At 31.8% G+C, this 21604-nt stretch overlaps 2 protein-coding genes across 3 annotated transcripts; both read right to left on the bottom strand.

Annotated features, from left to right (window-relative positions):
- Positions 1–337: 337 nt before the first annotated feature.
- Positions 338–2773, bottom strand: LOC140823599 (WD40 repeat-containing protein HOS15-like). Of its 2 annotated transcripts, none has more exons than XM_073185020.1 (3): positions 2555–2773; positions 867–1003; positions 338–764 (listed from the first exon to the last, which is right to left on the bottom strand). In XM_073185020.1, the coding sequence occupies exons 1-3, from the start codon at positions 2613–2615 to the stop codon at positions 540–542; spliced, it is 423 nt and encodes a 140-aa protein (XP_073041121.1). In that variant the 5' UTR covers positions 2616–2773; the 3' UTR covers positions 338–539. The 2 variants fall into 2 exon arrangements, with proteins under 2 accessions (XP_073041121.1, XP_073041119.1); XM_073185018.1 differs by having other exon boundaries at positions 858–1003; positions 2555–2768.
- A 5415-nt stretch (positions 2774–8188) lies between these two features.
- LOC140823597 (transcription factor MYB44-like) lies at positions 8189–9610 on the bottom strand. The gene has a single exon (XM_073185016.1). The coding sequence runs from the start codon at positions 9529–9531 to the stop codon at positions 8482–8484; it is 1050 nt and encodes a 349-aa protein (XP_073041117.1). The 5' UTR covers positions 9532–9610; the 3' UTR covers positions 8189–8481.
- Between the last annotated feature and the right edge of the window lie 11994 nt (positions 9611–21604).

Genomic DNA, 21604 nt, shown 5'->3' with positions numbered 1-21604 from the left:
GATTGCTATCTATTAAGTCCAAGTCGAGCTCCGAAGGTATTTCGGATTCATGTAATATATCGATTACAAGGTTTCCGGGTTGGCTCTTCTAATGAAAATGGAGACGACTCTTCACGCACAATAGTGTCAAATGTGCAGTTGGTTTATGAAAGGTACTTAAACCATAAAGTACTTCATAAACTATAAACCAATTACACATCTGACTGTGTGTACAAATAATATATATATATATATATGAATATACATATGTTTGTGAGTATACATATATGTGTATGCTCTGACTTTATACACCCAAAATGACTTCTGACCAAACATTTGTACAAAAACGTTCTCTGCATAGGCAACAGACAAAAAATAGTAACTAGATCGGGCAAGGCATCGAATTCCAATCTCTAAACTAAGAATAAGATAAATAAATAAATGAAATTAAGTTATCTTTCAGAGTTACCCAAGTTAGATTTAACCCAAAACATCACATTTTTCCTTGTGTCAATTTCTAGGTGTTGTTCTCAGCGACTGCATCTTTACATGCACTTTCTCTATCCCTTTATATCCCTAGCTTTTTTTGGTATTATCTTTACCTTCTCCTTATCTGTAACTCTGCCAGTTGCTGCTTCAACGGTTTCTTCATCCAATTTCCTTTCTCCAGCCTCCTGTTTCCTGTCCCTTTTGTTCACAACTATTTTATATAGCTCGTCGACGTCCTTTGTGATGAGATCTAATGGTTGCAAATATGTGAAGTCGTCGACCTCGTCAATCTCGGCCTGATAAGCAAGATATTATATTAACATACATAAAACACGTGCCGCCTTCTATGGAAAATAAAATGATTTGAGATGAGTTATGTAACTTCTAACATTAGTAACATTTGCTTCCATTTCCACAAATTGAAGTCCTTTTTGCACAACTTTAACTAAAGATCCAGGTGGAATCAGATTGCCATCAATCGAGGATTTGTTGAGACCAGACTCGAATCCAAAAGTGAAAGCAGAATGCGTAAATCCTATGAAAAATTCATACGAAGAAATGCATAAGCAAGATGGCATGGAAAGGAAGGGATGGGAAAACCACCATTTGTCTCAAATGCATTGTCTCATCTCTTACCATAAAAATTCAAATGTTGTACAACATTTACCACATTAATTGCTAAACCTTTTTTAAGACATAAAACGATAGGAAGCATCAAAACATTTAACGAACACAGACATAAGAATTTTGAAAAGACAGTAGATAATAATCAGAGAAAAGGAAAATACAGCCTCATTATCACCGGGCTGAGTGGATCAACAATTTCTAGGAAAGGGAGAAAGTCAATAGAGTTCTTCTGAGGGTGAAAGTTGAACTTTTAGAATCATTACACATAGATTATTAATCTTTTTCCAGTTGGGGAGGAGCGACTGCCAGATCACCCCAGCTGGATCCGCTCCCTGTTACCAGAATAATGTCAATTAAGAAACTGAACTCTCTGAGATAATCTCACATAAAGGGAGCGTGACAAAGCAACTTCCTTATATGTATCGCATCTGACGAAATAGATGTATTACGTACTACAGCCAAGGGCGTCGTTAAATTGATGCCTGACTGAATGTTCAATGCAGGCTCTAATGAACAACAGTGACAATGTTCTTAAAATATTATACAGTTTTTGTTTTTGCCTTAGTACCAGCTTGTTAAGGTGTGAGACGAAGTGAGCAAAAAAATCATTTTTCATTGTGAATAATAATGTAATAAAGAGTATGAATCGTTTATATACAACTCAAGTAACGAACTAACCTAATTACATAATCGTAGTGTGTGAAAGGTGAAAAAAGGTAAGAAACAAAAAATTCTTCTATAACTAATATAACCAACACCTCTAAGCATTAAGAATCATATCTCAAAGTACACCCAAAAACTGCAGAAGCTTGATGATATGATAATTTCTAAAAATTTCCGCAATCTACACTCAGAAAGTCTAAAGATGACTATTAAAAACCAGGGAAGGCACAAATTTACACAACTAACTCACAAGAGCAGAGGAGGAGACAACCGCATCGAAATTAATCCATTTGAAACATAAACAAATATTTTCAAATCTATTTCACCTTGATGCACAATAAAAATCTGCCATCCGAAAACTTATTATACATACATATGTATATTTTTGCAGTTCTCCAATGACCAATTATATTTTATAGGTTAAATTGGAGATTATAAAAAGGTACAAATTTTAAGAATATCTTCTCAGTGAGGGGCTCCCTCTTCCCAGACGAGCATAAAATACTTCTGATTTGACAGCAAAAAGCAACGATTCAAATCGAAGACAAGGAATAAATTAGAGCTCAGTCGCACAATCCTTCACAATCAGAACTAAATCAATGGAAACAACACCATATATACAGAGAAAGGCGGGGAAGGGGTGTTGAAACTAAGACATAAACCACAGATTTTCAAGTAGTTAACATCGATATGGAGAAATAAATTCCAAAACAACCAATAATGGCCCTACATGCGTAAGTAAAAAGTTATAGATATATATATACTGCCAAAGAACCGAATCTGGAAGACAATAGACCTGATTCATGAAGATAACGGTATACGAGATAATTCAACTCCATAGAAGTGATTGACTCCATTGATTTACCCAGAAAAAAACTTGAAATTTCAGGAATAATATGGACTGGAACGGCTTGAGGACTTAAATTTGAGAATCCCGACCGATTTGCGAGACCTGAAGAATGGGGATGTTATTTATAGGTTGTTCACGCGGAAGAATAGGAGCGTACCGAGCGTGACTTGTAGTTCCTGTAAATTCTCTGTTTTTGAAGCTGGGCTAGGATGCCTGTTTAAAAGAATGTTTAATTGGGCCACATCAATTTCGAGTTTGAATGTGCAAGTGATAGCCCATAAAAATTAATTTTCTTTTTAAAGCCTATTAAAAAAGGCCCAAGTAAATTGGAAGCTTTATATTAGAAATAGATTGGGCCCAAGCCCAAGGCATAAACTCGACACTTTAGGGGGTTATCATATGGTAAAACGAGCTAGCAGACCCCTAGATTGCTATGAGACCAACTCATTGACATGTGAGATGGATCTCTAGACGATACATAAATAATATTAATTTTTATATCAAAAATATTATTTCTCGTGTATAGACTATATCGACACGTCTCAATTCTCATAGAAGACTTATCTATAAATTAACATTAATATAAATTAAAATTTCAAAATACATGCCCTATCTTATGAAAATTAAAGTAAGAAATGATTCAAGCTATTTTTAAAATGACAAAAACTTGTGTGAGACGGTCTCACGGGTCGGTTTTGTGAAACGGATATCTTATTTGGGTTATCCATGGAAAAGTATAATTTTTTATACTAAGAGTATTACTTTTTATTGTGAATATGGGTAGGGTTGACCCGTCTCACATATTAGTATCCGTGTGACGGTCTCATGAGACCTACTCTTTTAAAATTAAAAAAAAAAATTATACACCAAATCGAATCCAAAATCAAATTTAATTTTTAAAACATAATGGAGAGTGTTATTTGCCTCCATAAATTGTTAATTATATTCTAACTTATCATTTTATCTAATTGATGGTCAATGTTACTCTTACTAAATTTTAGCCAGTTTTTTCAAAACTTATCATTTATTATTTTTTCACATTAACTAAACAATCATAATTTAAAATTTATAAATTTGATTTAAGTAATAGTTGATTGAACCAATTTAAATTTGCGTTTGGGTTTGACATAGATCATGTATTTTAAACATATTTTTAAATTTATTTTGATTATTATTTATTTATTTTAAATTTTAAAAAATACCATATATAACAATGTTTTAAAATATAATTTATGTTTTACATATTTTAAATCTTTAATTTTATTATTTTAATTATTGGAATTAAAATTTTATGCAATAAACAATGTGTTATACTCGAAGATGTGTTTACATTAGGTGTGAATAAACACTTTAATATCTTTTTGAATAAAATTTAAAATCAAGCCGGATTAGCATCTCGGTTATGTTCTCAATCAAACTAAGTACTATGAGCAACTGAAAATATTTTAAAATACGGAAAAAACTCTCAATACTTAGTAAAATGAAGAAAGATGTGACATTAATAATATAAGATAAATAGAAGGTAATAGTTTGTTTATAAAAATTCGAAAACTAAGTTTCTATGTTTCCAAAAATATTTTACTATAATATTTGATTGATACAATGTCTTAGCTGAAATCCTAACAACTCTCCACAGCTACAATTTGTCCAAAAACATACTTTGACAATTTACGACAAGACACTACACAACTCAGTTCAAGTATAGAAAGATTTAGTGAGTAAAATATGATTCACAAGTGATCCTTAAATGATATAATACAACTCCATAGTGTGTGCGAACATCTCAAATAAAGTTAACTTTGAAGAAGATGCTAAAAGCTTCATAATGCTTGCAGATTCAGTAGTTTCAGTAGGTGATCGTTACAACATTAATATAATATAATATTCTTTGATTAAGTTTACAAAATATCAAGATAATAAAATCTGGAATACTAATATAGAAAACAAAATTCCGGGTTTTTTTTAATTATTTATCATTATTAGGAAGATTAGTAGTCAAAACCCAAAATCACATACAAAAAATCAAAAGATATATAAGTTAAAAGAATAAAAAATCAACATAATATAAGAGAGAGATCTTGACCAAGTGATTTTTTGCCAATGAATTTTTTCCCTTAAAATCTAGCCCCCTCGATTCAAAACATTAATCTATTATCCTAATTATCGAAATTAAATACTTTATCCAAAAATATCAAGCAATCCTTCAATATAAATTACACATGCGTGTGCAAGACTTTTCTCAATCTAACAAACAAATACACCATCTCTATAAAGATTTCAACTCTCTATCATTCGAAATGATGAAAGAAACGAAAGCGACCGCCTTCTTCGTGCCAATGTTGATGCTTAGCTCTATCGTTTTGGCAAATGCGTTGGTGGTTCCAAGCTTTCCTGGAGAGGGACATAGACTCATAATGGACCCAAGCATGGTTAGGAGACAAAAAAACGATGGCTCTGGTCCAAACCCCCTTGGAGAAGGACATAGAGTCGTAAAAGCTACAAGCATGATTGTTAGAAGACAAAAAAAGGATGGCTTCTGGTCCAAGCCCCCCTGGAGAAGGACATAGAGTCGTAAAAGCTCCAAGCATGATTCTTAGAAGACAAAAAAAGGATGGCTCTGATCCAAGCCCTCCTGGAGAAGGACATAAAGTCGTAAAAGCTACAAACATGATTGTTAGGAGACAAAAAAACGATGAATCTGGTCCAATCCCCTTTGGAGGAGGACATAGAGTCATAAAAGCTTCAAATATGATTGTCAGAAGACAAAAAAATGATGACTCTGGTCCAAACCCACATGGAGAAGGATATAAAGTCGTTAAAGCTCCAAACATGATTGTTAGAAGACAAAAAAACGATGGCTCTGACCCGAGACCCCCTGAAGAAGGACGTGTAATTATAAATGTTCCAAGCCTCGATGAAGGACGTGAAATTAAGAGCTCTGGCCCAAGCGAGCCAGGATTTGGGCATAGCAGCCAAGGATACAAAATCAACAACGCCCCAACCTCGAGTGAAGGACACTGAATTGATGGATCTGAACCAATTGGATACTAACATGACATCTAAAATATCGATGGTTATATTAATGTAACTAAGACATGCTGTTTAGACAACGTACGATTCCATTGTCTTATAATACTTTTCTGAAAGTACCTGGAATTGGTCTATTGGGTCATTCCCAATTAATTATTCAGAAAATGCAAATTATATATATTACGTTAGATATTTGTTAATATTTGAACTTTCACCTGACTCAACCCCAAAAGCTAGCTCAAGGGGGATTGTCCAATTCTATATATACCACTCAAAAGTTATTTATCCAACCGATGTGGGACAATTAACACACCCCTCTCACGCCCAGGAATGAACATCTGGAGCGTGGAGTTTACAAATGACCCAATTATGGGCAGAACGGATTGCCTAATTGTAGGCAGTCCAACACATAGCGGTGAAACCCGAGCTCTGATACCATGTTAAGATTGAAACTTGGACCTAACTCAACCCCAAAAGCTAGCTCAAGGGGGAGGATTATCCAAACCAATATATGCAACTCCCAGGTTATTTATATTAATAAATTTCTTACTATATAAATATATTGGTATTTAGATCGATAAAATATTACAAAATTTATATAATTTTTAAAGTGGGTCAATTATTTATTTTATATGATATAAATCAACATAAATTAAAATTTCAATATAAATGCAAAGTTGCTTGACTAAAACACAACTTAACAAGTTAATGACAAAATAAAACAAACAAACATGTCAACTTAAAAGATTAAATTAAATATTTTTCCAAAAAATTGGCACAATACACACACACACACACAACTCTGTATCAATCGTATTTTCTAAAATAATTAATCAAAAAAATGATGAAAGAAACGAAAGTGACCGCCTTCTTCGTGCCAGTTTTGATGCTCAGCTTGATCGTTTTGGCAAATGCTTTCCAGTTCCAAGCCCCGCTGTAGAGGGATATAGACTCGTAATGTCCGCGAGCATGGATAAAGCGATACAAATTAATCGTTTTGGCCCAAGCCTCCAGAAGATGGACATAGTGTCATAAAAGATTCAAGCGTGGTTAGAAGACAAAAAATCGATGGCTCTGATCCAACCCAATCCCCCCGTGTGAGTAAAGAACTAAAAACTGAACTCTTACCGAAGCCCTCCTCTTGGGGAAAGGAAATGTAATCATAAACTTTCCAAGCCTCGGTGAAGGATCGAAATCGTCAATGTCCGAACCTCGAGTGAACATCTCTTTAAAAATTTCAACTGGTACTCATTTTTGTTGGAACGAGTGCTAACAACCACGTTTCCATTCCTTCACATGAAAAGCCCATGAACTTCACTACTCATACCTTTATGGTTTTTACCCAAAGCCCATATTTTGCCTTGGACCCTTCATCGAGATCAACAGATAATGGGCACATAATAATAATAATAATAATAATAATAATAGAAGAGTAGCTAACAGTCCCACCGACGTGTAGATGAAGTTTATAAGTAAGAGTAGTTGCATAAAAAACGATATTTTTCATGAATCTGGTTAGAAAGAAATCTATCTCACAAAATTGATTAATGATCTCATATTAGTTTTTGCGTAAATAAAAATTTCCGATTTTTTACATGATTAATTTCATTTATAAAAAATAGAATTTACATGGTTTTTTTAATATGTTCTGAGTCGAATTTGTGGGATTCAATACATCAAAAGAAAATGTAGGAAAATATAAATTTGCAGTTGCAAGGCTTCGATTAATAAATAACGAGTCACACAATCTCAAACCTCCGTAAAGAGACTATTCCCGGTTTATATTACTTTCATTTTTTTCTTCTTAAAAAAAAATTATATAAAAAAAAGTCCCCACTAAGCACAGAGCAGCCCTACAGTGTAGGGTGGAAGCATTATCAAGAAATGTGCTCCGAATTCAGAAAAATTCGCTCGATCTTGATTGGACCCTTTGATTCAACCAACTACCACTAGCTCATTTAGGTTTTTCAAAATCATCATCTTGGTTCTTTTTACAAAGCTGTTCGCATTTATTAATTGGCTTTCAATATCGTATGCAGTGCATTTACCAACTCTATCGACATATTTCATCTGTCACTCCCATATATTTTACATTTAGGCTTTTAGCTTTTGTGTGTTTTTTCTTAAAAATAAATTGTTTATTTTGCCTATTATTTAAATATTTAATGAATGTTTTACATAATTAAAAATAAATTGATAAAACAGTAAAAAAAAAAATTAATACTCAATATTTGAGATGACGAATTCATTAAAAGCTTCGAATTTTGTATTTACTTCGTTTGATGGTATTTGTATTAGTTCAATACATAAAAATGATTAAATTCATACAATTAAAGGCAAGAAAAGCGTGCCCGCTTTGAAGTAAATTCGAACAGAGCCGAGGGATAGGAATAATCACAAAAGCATATTCATACATTTCAACCAATGGGAATGAGTCCTACAATTCAGTCTACTTCTGGGTTTCGCTTTCAGTTCCCTTCAAACCATCAACTTGCTCATAGATATTATCAGCCCTTTTTTTTAACCAAAACTAAAATTCAAGAAGAACCATAAATTAAAACAAAATTTAAGATTGTTTATTTATATAGATTTAGAAAAAGGAATATAGAGATAAGAGAGCTCATAATTAACATGGATTTGATTGGAATATGATTTAATTTAATCTCTTTTTTTTCCCTTGGATTTCGCATATTTTTCCCTCAGTCGTCTCCTCGAAACATTCTTCTTTTCCCTAACTGTACACAACGAACTAGAAACAAAGATCGTTTCTTTCTTTCTCCCCAAACTCCCCATTAGGCCGTTTCTGAATTTCATTTCTCGCAAAAGACCTGAACACCAAGAACTTAATCGATTCTGCTGGTTCCAAGGCGATTTATGGTTGGATTCCTTAGTCTCTCGTTGACATTGGCTTGTTGCATGCACATCCCCATCTGCTGAACCTGCTGCTGAATCTGCTGTTGGATGTAATGCTGCTGCTGTTGATGGTGGAAAAGTTTCTTTTGATGCTGATCCAATCCCGTCATATAGTTCCGCACCTCTGTTTTTATCATCTCCTGCATCACGGCCATCAGTTCCGCACTGAATGGTGTGAACACCTTCTCCTGCTGCGGTATCTGAACCGCCAACGAAGTGGCCGACGCAGCAACAGCTAAGGGCTTAGGCGACGCTGCCAACGAAAGCAGAGGCGTCGGCGGCGGGGGTGGGGGTGGAGTTTGGTTCCTTTTTGCCTCAGTCAAGTCAATCTTGAGACTCGTCGACTCGGATGAATCCGACCCTGGAAGAGAGAGGCTAAGACTCGTCGGAGGATCGCCGCCGGCGGATCCTACTTCTAGTTTCCTCGGCGAGACTCCACCGGGTCTCGCCACGGGTTTATACAAATTCGACCCGGACACCACCGGCAAACTCGAGTCGCTTACGTCAGAGCAAGACGGGCTGCCTGGGCTGAAGTAAACGGGTAGACCCGACCCTTCACTGGCGGATCTCTTCAACGGCGGCTGCTCCTGGTGAATCTCAAACCCCGCAAAACTGCTATCACCGCCACCCTCATCGCACTTGCGCTTGAGGGTCGAGTTCCAGTGATTCTTGATCGCGTTATCGGTCCGACCCGAGAGAAGACGGGCTATGGTGGCCCATTTGTTTCCGAACTTGGCATGGGCCCGAATGATGATCCGATCCTCATCCGGGCTGAAAACCCGATGCTCCACCTGCGGAGAGAGCTGATTACACCACCTGAGGCGGCAGCTCTTCCCCGACCTCCCGACGATGGATTTGCTGATAAGGGACCAGTTTCTGGGGCCGTGCTTCTGCACCAAATGCTGTAGAAGGTCGTCTTCTTCGGGGCTCCACGGACCCTTGATCCGATCCGTATCCGTTTTGTGGATATTCGCTGCCATTTTCTCTATAAATGGAAGAGAAATCTGAATTTGGATTGGGACGACTAGGAGTTGAGATGATTTATATGAGAGAAGTGAATAACGGGTGACCGGAGTAGGCGGTGGATTTGGAGGGGGAGTTATGGGCTGTGCATGGGGAAACAAAAGGATGAAGCGGTTGAAATATATCCAGTGGGATACAGCTGGATAACGAACACGCGTCACATCCCATCTCTTTAACTATTAAGTATTAATGATATTTTAATATAAAATAAAATTCAAAGTTTTTTTGAAACAATAAAATTTAAGTTTAAAAAATAATTAAAATAATATACATCATTTTTAAAAAAAAAAAACAAAAAATCTTATAGCTATGCATCTAAATATGAATATTTAGACAGATATCGTCGATATTTTTTATTTTAAAAAATCTGTAAGAACACATTTTACGACTGGTTGTTCTGATTAACATTTTGTGGTAAGTCCTACTTTATTTTTAGTGGCGTAACCTTCACACACACACACACACATTCAACCATTTGGATCATTCTACCTAAACTTGCTTTTTCTTTCCAATATAAAAGGAAATAAAGTAATAATAACTTCCTTTAATATAAAAACGTAAATTGAGTGTTGAATATAGAAACATAGTTCAAAAGTCAAATTGCAATTTAATGTAGAATCCAAAATATTTATTCATTGATAATAAGGGATGTGTTGATTTATATCATATATAGCAAGAAATAATGGATATTTCACCATTTTTTTAGCTTATAATTCTTGTATATATAATAATAAATTTTTTTTTTTATAAAAAGTATTTTGTTTAATATTATTTCTTTTCATAAAATAAATATAATAGCGATAGGATCATGAAATTAGTATTACCTTCTGTATATAAAACAAAGAGTAGGTAGTCTTGTGAGACGGTCTCGCGAATCTTTATTTATGAAACTGATCAACTCTATCGTTATTCACAATAAAAAGTAATATTCTTAGCATAAAAAGTAATATTTTTTCATAAATAACCCAAATAAGAGATCTTTCTCACAAAGACGACCTGTGAAACCGTTTCACACCATTTTTTTTTGTCTAGAACAAAATAATTATGTAATCAATTAGGGATTGGGATGGTGCTTAGTTGGCATTATTGGTTATTGCAAACTTATCCCTGTGTGTCCAATAATACCAAACTACTAATAAAAAAAATAAAAAAAGAAGAGTTGGGTTTCGATTGCTTGTCCTTGTTCCGGTAGTGGTAGGCTGCGCGTTTGAAATTTGAATAATAGCCTTTTTGTTAATAACTAGGCGACACTTGTTTAATTTTTTTAACGACCGATTATATGAAAATTACCATGTAACTTCACTTAAATTTCAAATGATTTTGAACATTGTTGACATATTTCCGGCTAACTAGATAGCCAAAATCCAATTTAAGTCTGACTTAAAAAAAAAAAAGTAAACCGATAATTACAATTGAATTTATCATATCATCATCATCATCATTAAAAAAATACCACACAAAATCAGAAGATAAGATCTTTTTATTAGCTGTTGCTAATTTTGATTCTTCTTCCGCTTCATCTTTTGTCTGGATGAATGACGAATTTCCATTTTGGTTGGTTGACGTTGTAACGAACGATTATCCTTAATAAAATTACATGCTTACCTTCAAAAAAAAAAATCTTTTTATTAGCTGATGTTAGCATAAATTATACACTAATTAACGAAATAATCTAAAACTAGACAGAAGATAATAAAATAGCCCATCAGCTTTGACCGATACACCACAGAGAGAAAGTTATAAAAGGAGCCAGCCTGGAGAGCATTTCCTTTTTTATTGTGAAAGCAACATTTTTATAATTTTCTTTAAACTGAAAAATTATATATATATATAAAGTTTAAATATTGTTTCTAAAAACGATAATATAATAGAAAATAAACGGCCGCACGGAAGTGCTGACATGGCGCAAAACGACAAGATTTGTCACCGAACCGGAGGGCGAATCATTTCTGCAACACTGTCAGGCCAGCCTGTAATATACATATTTTTTAAATTGTCATTATATTATTTTCCTTCCTTTTCTCGGTGTTCGCCAGTTTTAGCCGGTCGCCCTAACGTCCTCTAACTTTAAAGCTTACCTGTACGGATTCAGGTAACCGCACGCCTCCCCATGCATTTCGGAGCGGATCCTATTTTATTTTAGTAATAAAATAAAACAGTTATTATTTTATTAGAGGGCTTTAATGTTGTTTAGATCAACGTTAAAACACTGCGTTTAGGTTGTACGTGCCTTGTTCCGTAGTAAGTTCACACAAAATGCATGAACAAAAATGTAATTAAAATAATATTTATTTTATGGTTCTCAAAAATTATTAATTATATATAGTTAGTGCAGCTTCGCAACTTACTACGTGGATACTATACCTAAAATTCGTTCCATCCTAAATTTGGCAAGATCTGTACAATATTATAATCATACTGTTTGAGAAAACGTTAATTTTCGCCTCAAGATGTCAAAAAGAAAATTCAGTATTAGCGACAAAAAAAATATTATTTTTCACGATAAGAATGGATCACCGATACGTTTCTAATAATACTCCAGCATGGAGCGAGGCACATAATTTACCTTCGAAGCGAAAACGATGGGTCTTGGTCGTCCACTTCACTAAAGCGATGTGTGCTTTCATTTTCTACATCTCCTAAACATAAATCAAGGTTTAATTTTATCAGGACTCTGTGTGTATTTTTGTTTGTTACTATGATTTCCTTGGCCTTTTATATCCCGTTGAAATTTTGAAATCGGGAAGTCATTTATAAGTAATCCTACAATTAAATTATTATATGTTGTTAATTGTCTCACATCGGTTGGATAAATAACCTTTGAGTGGTATATATTGGCTTGGACAATCCTCCCCTCTTGAGCTAGCTTTTGGGGTTGAGTTAGGTCCAAGTCCAATCTTAACATGGTATCAGAGCCCGGGTTTCACCGTTATGTGTTGGACTGCCTATAATTAGGCCACCCGTTCTGCCCATAATTGGGTTTTTTGTAAAAATCCACGCTCCAGATATTCATTCCTGAGCGTGAGAGGGGTGTGTTAATTGTCTCACATCGGTTGGATAAATAACCTTTGAGTGGTATATATTGGCTTGGACAATCCTCCCCTCTTGAGCTAGCTTTTGGGGTTGAGTTAGGTCCAAGTCCAATCTTAACATATGTAACCAATTGTCATAAAAAAACGTAAAATAAAATATCACAAAAAACTATTATTATAACGATTTTGAGTCAATTTTATGAAATAAATTTCTAATCCAGCCAAACTATATTCTCCGCATATTTCACTTCTCAAACAATGATCACATTATTTCCTTACGAATTGTGCAAAGATTAATAAGTTTGAAAAGATTGAACATGCTACTTTTTTTTTTTTTAGATCATCGATTTTTAATTCAAAATGTTTCGATGATTTAATAAGATGTATTCAATGTAATGAAATATACATTTTTTAGTCGATATATCACTCTCTTATTATAAATGGCACGAATAGTGAACACGAAATAGATACCACGAATTAAGTGTGTAAAAACAGTAAATAGCATTCGCGTTTGAACATTGACTCGCATCTCATTGAAGGGAAAGGCTATTTCTTATTTATTAATTATTATAACTAACTGACAACTACAAATTAGACAGTACCTAACACGTAACCTTTCATGATATACGATGGCCCGAATATTTAAATATCATAGTATTTTAAATTATAGAGAGCAACAATTATTTTTTATTTATAAATAAAAGAGTTGCGATTTTCGCAATTTTTCGCTATTAATATAGTTAACCAAAGAGTTGACATTTCAGAACACTGATTTTTCTTTTTCTCCGAAAAAGCTATGGAAATATAGTATTTAAGAGAGTGTCTTAGTTACATATAAATTATTATATGATCTAAAGAAATTTAGTTACACAACTTTTACTAAAAAAATGAGCATGACATCATTCATTTAAATTACCACAAAACTTACCATAAGAAGACTTCCATGATATAATAAAATATACATTATATATACATAATACATCACAGTACACATACTTGGTGTTTTTTAAGATTGTATTAATAAAAGAAATCACACGCTTTTGAACCCGTAGTTCCAGATCGTGACAGCTCTACCTTTTTTGTTTGAATAATTAAAACTTACCAGTGGATTATTAAAAAACAAGAGTCGGTCTCTTGTGAGACGGTCTCACGAATCTTTATATGTTAGATGGTCAATCCTACCGATATTCACAATAAAAAATAAGACTCTTAGCATAAAAAGCCTCAAATAAGAGATCTGTATCACAAAATACAACCTTATGAGACATCTCACACAAATTTTTGTCTAAAAATAATAATCATATTTTTGTTGGTTGATTTGGTCTTATTAGATTTAACAAATTAAAGAGTAACACCAATGAAGGCTGTTACGCACCTACAAGTTGACTCGATATTTTATTCGGATGAAAATGTGCCTCTGTATGTTCCACTCTTATCAAAAGGTGATATATAAATAAATAAAATCGGTGATTTGTAAAATTTAATTTGTTTTGCATATAATATTTTTAAGAATTTTTTGTAAAAAACTAAAAGAACATTAAAGATGATTTTGTATAAGGTTTTTATAATTATTTAATCATATTAATTTTTATTATATTTTATTTAACCTTTCGTGTTTTTTTAATCACAACTTATATAATTATTTTGAAGTATGTTTTTGTGAAATAGTCAGACGATCTATATTCGTGAGACGATCGATCCGATCCATATTTATAATAAAAAAATAGTTTGTGCGCACTTTTCATGAGTCGGGTTGGAGAACCGTCTTTAGTAATATTTGATTCACGATACGTGTTTGCACTTTATAATTTTAATATAAAATACTGTTTTATGTAATAAAATTTCATGCGAGATAGTGATTAAACATATAGAACTTATTTTTATATATATAAAAATACCTGCTTCATTTATCGAAAACTGATATCCCTATCTATAAATATGATGTCCAATTGGTTTGAAAGGATGTAAAATTTTTAAAGAAATGGGTCAATTAATTTCAAATGGTTTTGGAAAATAAAATCGAATTAGCCCCTCGAAAGTTATTCCTTTAACTATAAAATATTGAATATTACAAAGTTTCACACTACATTATTTGACTTTTATTTTCATTGTTTGAGAGTTTTGAAATCTGGTATTCCCACTCTTTAGATGACAAGTATATTATATACTCTATTTTGGCCCAAATATATATGTTTTGTTTTTTCATAAATATTTTAAAAAATATCAAAAAATGCAAAGTTTTTTTAAAAAAACTTTCTGTTCTGTCCTTATTTATTTATTCGACTTAGTTAAAAAGAGTAAAAAGAAAAAAATCCTATTGTGGAAAATAGACAATATATTTGGAACATGCGAAAAATAAAATAAAACTTATATAATTTGGACGGATGAAGTATATGATAAATTGAATATCATATATTTCAACCAAAAAAAAAAAAACAATAATGAAACACAGTATACTAAACTTTTTATAATGTGTCTCTTGTGAGACGGTATCACGAATCTTTATCTGGGAGACGGGTCAACTCTATCGATATTCATAATAAAAAGTAATACTCTTAGAATAAAAAATAATATTTTTAATGAATGACCCAAATAAGATATATGTCTCACAAAATAATGCCCGTAAGACCGTCTGACACAAGTTTTTTTTAACTTCTTATTATAACAGAGCTGGTATTTATATTTCATTATAAGATTAATGAATTTAAAACTCATAATAATTAAAGCATTGGTTCCGGTCAATGAAGATGATATAACTTCAAATTATTAAAACTGTTTAGAAATATATATTTTTTGATTTATTACTTAATCGTTAAGCGTAAACAAATTCCAAGATTCTCTCTTTTTCTAACAATGATATTTTTTGTGTCAATCTTTTTTTCTTTTTCTTTTTTAAATACACTTCAATCTTTATATTGGGTAGAATCACTTGTAATTATCCATATCTCTCATTAAGTAACAATAATACATTCTTTCAGGAAGGAAAAAACAATCTATGCTTTTTTTTTAAAACGTTTACTTATTATTTTTCACATAAGTGTCTATATAAATAAGACATCAATAGGATTCTTTCCAATCAATTATTATTAGAATCATATTAGTGTAATATCCATGTGTTTTCTCTTTTCGAGTCCTGCAAACACGGTCTTCATAATTGTCTATGGGACCCTACTCACAAAACTCCTCAATCCTGACAGTAGAGTACGTATCTGTCCAAGTATCGAACCCAAGACTTCTGTCCAGATCATAAGTGTTTTGATTAAAAAAATCTGATATCAGTTGAGTAACAATATCAGCACGATAAGATTCAATATCAATATTCTGGTAAGAAAATAACTAAGTTACATATATGTGTGTGTAAACAAATTATTTATAATCTAACTGTTAAGTTTTGGTGGCTTGGGGTTGAATTATTGGACCAAAAATATAAACGGCACGTGAAAAATAAGGCATAGGAAGCCAGGATTGTTCAACCATAAAAAAATATAGAAAATTTAAAAAGAATAATGGGAGTCAATGAAGGCGGCAGTTAATTGGACAGTTTGTTTGTTAGAACGAAGACAAAATGAACGATGAATTGGGAGTCCACGTTTCACTACCTCAGACAAAGCATCCAGCTCACTCTCTCGACACGTCAGCATTATTTAGTTATTATTGGACTCCACAATATTGTCATTTTTTGTCCTACAAAGTTTTATCATAATTTGGAACTTATATATATATATATTTATAGTAATTATTTTGACAAAATCAAAATATTTAATTTTATAATTATTATTTTTATTATATTAAAAAAGTTAATTCATTTCATATTTATATAAAAAAATATGAACAATTTTTTTTTTTAAAATCGAACAACTCTTCTAAATTGAAATTATTTTCGTATTAATTATTTAATATTAGTTGATCAAATTAAAAATAATAATAACACATGCAATGAGTGTGTATCTTTTACTAGTATATAGAAGAGAGTTGAATATGTTTTTAAAGAAAAACATAAATAAATATATTTATATAAATTTAAAATTTCAGAAAATGTTAGATATGTATTGTTTTTAGTTTTCTAAAAAAAATAAAATTTTCCATATATTACTACTCATATAAGAGTAGGCCTATGTAATTTTTTCCCCAGTATAGTCTAAGGTAACGTAAGTTTCGGAAATATGATATTTTCTTTCGTAATAAAAATTAAATTAACCTCATAACATATAATATAATCTTATAAAATTATAAACTCAAGCACACAAACCAATTTGTGCTCGCTTGTGGAAATAACAAAATATGCCTTTGAAATGAAAGAATTGGATTTTGTGCATTTAAAATATTTTCTCTCAGATTCAAAGGCAAATTTTCCACTTCATACTTGTACGAGCAAGTCCATATACTATGCGAGATGATCTCGTAAAATTAAAAATATTATTTTTAATAAATCGTGTTGAGTTTGATATCCGTTTAACAAAATTGACCCGTAAGATCGTTTCACAATACTTTATCTTATTTATATCTACACTTGAAAATTATAACTTGATAATATATGAACAATCAAAATCATAAAAAAGTAAATATACTTCATTAAAAGCATAGTGTTTCCCATTAAAAATAAATAAATTGTTCGTGTACATATTTAATTCAGATATCGGAAAAATAATTATTAGATCATGAGATTAAAAAAAAAGGAAAAAAAAAAAAAGAGAAGGTGGAGATTATGATTGACAGCTAGAATATATAATATAATAAAATATAAATAGTACAAACACAAATCTATTAAATGTGCAGATTTGTTTGTTTGCGCGAAAAGAGGCAGCAATCCTTGAAAAAGACGCACCCACTTGTCTTTCCGATTTGAAACCGATTCCACGGTACAAATAAAACTGCATAACGTACCCCACTTGCATGCACACCAATTGATTCCCACTATCGTAAGCCTTATGCAAAATGTCGTACTCTACAATTGGCACCCTCCAACCAACTACAAAAACTTGTGTGAGACGGTCTCACGGGTCGTATTTTGTGAGACGGATCTTTATTTGGATAATCAATGAAAAAGTATTACTTTTTATGCTAAGAGTATTACTTTTTATTGTGAATATGTGTAAGGTTGACCCGTCTCACAGATTGTGATCCGTGAGACGGTCTCACATGATACCTACTCCCAACTAACTCGTCAGATATACATTATTGATCATTCATTTCAAACAGTCAATAAATTTCCTTCCTCCATATATTAAACATATCTATCATCTTAATTAATATAATTAATAACGACCATTCTCATGCTCCTCAAAAATTCGTGTCCCCATCTTCTCAGCACCTCCTAAACCAAATCCCCTAAGTCGCTTGAAAATCTATTAACACAAATTTTTATCTGTGAGACGGACCAATCCTCCCGATATGCATAATAAAAAATAATACTCTTAACATACAAAAGTAATATTTTCTCATGGATGACCAAAATAAGAGATCTGTCTCACAAAATACGACCCGTGACACCGTCTCACACAAATTTTTATTATTAACATATCGGTGAGAGATTTACTTAAGTCACACAAAATTTAAGGAGAGTAAAAAAAATAAATAAAAGAGAGTAAAATAACCCTAACATGTAATATCTTCACATTGTGTCAAAAAGATGAAATATAGTATATTTATTATTATTACATATTTAATGAATCTTTTCCTCGTATTCTTTTTTACCTCATTTTTGTCACTCTTTTTATTAAATATGATGTGTCTTATAATTATGGATCTCGGGTCATCCTTGAGCTGATTAACCGAATAGGATGAATTGGAGAAATATGTTGGTATGTGTCGCGTCAAGCAATTAAAGGGGCATCACATCCACTATTAAAAAAACAACTTGAAAAATGAAAATAATTCTTGTTCCTATTTTAAAAATGATTGGAATATGATGTCTAAATTGTCATACTAAATTTTTTTAATTGATATTGTTAATCGGTTTTGTGTTTTGAACTTCTTGGATTGTTGATAGGTTGATTATTAGATATGGTTGTGGATTTAATTTTGATATTATATTTTTGATAGTGATAAGAGTTGTTGGTTAGTCATTATCTTTTGGAAAGTGATAAAATATGATTGAAAGATATTATTCAGATTATCTCTTATATTGATGGGCAAAAACTTGTGTGAGACGGTCTCACGGGTCGTATTTGTGAAACGAATATCTTATTTGGGTCATCAATGAAAAAGTATTACTTTTTATGCTAAGAGTATTTTTTTTATTGTGAATATGAGTAGGGTTAACCCATCTCACAGATTATGATCCATGAGACGGTCTCACATAAGACCTACTCATATTGATGAGACTTATCACGATGAATGTCTCTATTGATTATTGAGGAATTTATATTGGAAAGTTGTCTAGGTTTTTTTTTTTTTTTAGTAAATTTTCAAACTATTTGTTAAATAATGATAAAATGCAACCAATAGTTGTTTAAACTTTCTAATGAGATTTCGTGCAGATAGAGATTTGAATGCATATATTATGATGAGAAAGTATCAATTGAATGTGAGCGACTTTGTGAAGATAAACGTACGTTGGTCAGAATTTGCCGTGTTATCGAAAGGAGTTCGATTGAAGCAATTTACGAAAAAAGATTTACTGAGTGTGTTCGTCGTATATATGTAAAAAAAAGAGTCTTTTTAGTCTGAATAAGTCATTGCATGATCAAATTTTATATTTAGTTGATTAATTTGATATCTGGGTGCACATAGACAAAGATCTTTTAATTGAACCACGTTAAAATCTTTGTGTTTTTGCGTTCTTTATTTTATTATTCACACACATAATAAACAACGATAAAAACATGTCATTAAAACTACAAGAAACACAAATATCAATCATAATTTTTTATACAACGACAAATACCTGATCTTATATAAATATAACAGGATATGAAATGGAATGCATAACCCGATATATCTTTGATTGGTTAGTATTTATTGACCAATAATCAACAAATCTGCATAAGTACGTATTATTAGATACGAAATTTAGAAATTTCATATAAAACTTTCGAGATAAATAATTTAATCTATTCAACTTAAACTACCAACGTGAAATATAGATTGTCGCTTTAGTGAGTGTGACAAAGTAGTTAATGATTGTTGTCTATATAATGAAGGGCTTATTTTTGGCTCAATTATATAGGTTTTGTTTTTTCATAAATATTTTAAAAAATATAAAAAAAGCAAAGTTTTTTTCAAAAAACTTCCTGTTATGTCGTCCTTATTTATTTATTAGACTTAGTTAAAAAGAGTGTATTAGGTAACCAAAAAATAAAATGCTATTGTGGAAAATAGACAATATATTTGGAACAACCGAAAAAAATAAAACTTATATAATTGAGACGGATGAAGTATGCTATAACATGATTCTCAAAAAAAAAAAAAATACTCGTGAAGCACAATATAAACTAAACTTCTTATTATAACAGAGCTGGTATTTATATTTCAGTATAAGATAAATGAATTTAAAAACTCATAATAATTAAATCATTGGTTCCAGTAATTGAAGATAATATAACTTCAAGTAACTAAAACTCTTTAGAAATATATTTTGTTTGATTTATTACTTAATCGTTAAGCATAAACAAATTCCAAGGTTCTCTCTTTTCTAACAATGATATTTTTGTGTCAATCTTTCTTTCTTTATTTCCTTTTTTTAAAAAATAGACGTCAATCTGTATTTTTGGGTAGGATCGCATGTAATTATCCATATCTCTCGTTAAATATAATACAATTCTTTCAGGAAGGAAAAAACAATTTATGCTTTTTTAAAAACTTTTACTTGTTATTTTTCACATAAGTGTCTTGTATAAATAAGACATCAATAATATTCTTTCAAATCAATGATTATTAAACCATATTAGTTTAAGGTCCATGAGCCTACTTCTTTTGGGTCTTGTAATCACAGCTCTCGTGATAACCTATGGAATCCTACTCACAAAACTCCCCAATTCTGACAGAGGAGCAAGTGTTCCCAAATCTCGAATCCAAGACTTATGTCCAGGTTATAAGTGTTTGGATTAAAAAGACCTGGTACCAATTGAGTAGCATCATCAACTGTATCAGATTTGAAAGGAATATTTGATTCCTAATATAATTAAGATTGAGCTTTCGATTTTGCACTTCTATACTAAATTTGATAGATTTGTTTTCCTCGATATAGTGAATCTTATTATTAGGAATTATTCACTTATGTTGGAAAACTATCTATAAGATATAATGTATTTGCTTTAAAATAGAGTTTGATTCATATTAAACTCTAGTTTTTTTATTTATAGGTGGAAGTATCCTTGGAGATTTAGGTCAAAGAAATTCTCTATATAAAGGGCGACAAAGATTGGAAAAGCTGTGCGACAAGGAGAAAAAATCTACCGACGGCCACTGGAGCTTTGCTAGAGTTAATTCAATATTGAAGAGATTGAGTGATTGTGTCAAACACGTGACCGTGCTGTTTATTAGTGTTGCCAACACCCAAGAACAACACTGACGCAGAGTGTTGTTTGAAGGGTGTCTTTAGGTTTTGTGTTTGAGCAATAAGTTTTGTTTATTTATGCATCTAGTATTTACTTTGAGTTTTGATGCAATTTAATTCCTTGAATTGTCAAGGAATTTAGTTTTTGTTTAATCTCACTAGTATTAATTTTGGTGTAAAAGATTTACATATTTTTCTAGTGAATTTTTCGCCATGAGGCATCGCACAAGTATCAGTACTTGTGCATAATTTAAATCTCAGTGTTATTTTATTAAAGTTCTATTTGTTTGATAAATAATTAATTTCCGCTGTCGTGCTGTGAGCAGTGTTGTCAACACCGTGCACAACACCGAATTCTGACAAACAAGTTTTCAAATATATTTATTTCCTGTACGTTTATGGCACATATCCTAACAAGTGGTAGCAGAGCAGACACTTGATACACTAAGTGATTGATTCTGACAATCTGCTGTTTGTACAGGAAACGATACAAATAACCTG

The sequence above is a fragment of the Primulina eburnea genome, chromosome 2 (genome assembly GCF_022965805.1).
Source record: "Primulina eburnea isolate SZY01 chromosome 2, ASM2296580v1, whole genome shotgun sequence".
NCBI classification, from domain to species: domain Eukaryota; kingdom Viridiplantae; phylum Streptophyta; class Magnoliopsida; order Lamiales; family Gesneriaceae; genus Primulina; species Primulina eburnea.
The sequence above is the reverse complement of the archived record's forward strand: the minus strand, read 5'-3'. Positions and strand labels throughout refer to the sequence as shown.

Coding starts and splice junctions, on each gene's coding strand:
- LOC140823597 (XM_073185016.1), bottom strand. CDS start 9,531: ATGGCAGCGAATATCCACAAAACGGATACGGATCGGATCAAGGGTCCG.
- LOC140823599 (XM_073185018.1), bottom strand. CDS start 2,615: ATGGAGTCAATCACTTCTATGGAGTTGAATTATCTCGTATACCGTTAT. Junction 1,004..2,554: donor CCGTTATCTTCATGAATCAG/GTCTATTGTCTT, acceptor AATTTTTCATAG/GATTTACGCATTCTGCTTTC. Junction 765..857: donor TGGAAGCAAATGTTACTAAT/GTTAGAAGTTAC, acceptor CTTGCTTATCAG/GCCGAGATTGACGAGGTCGA.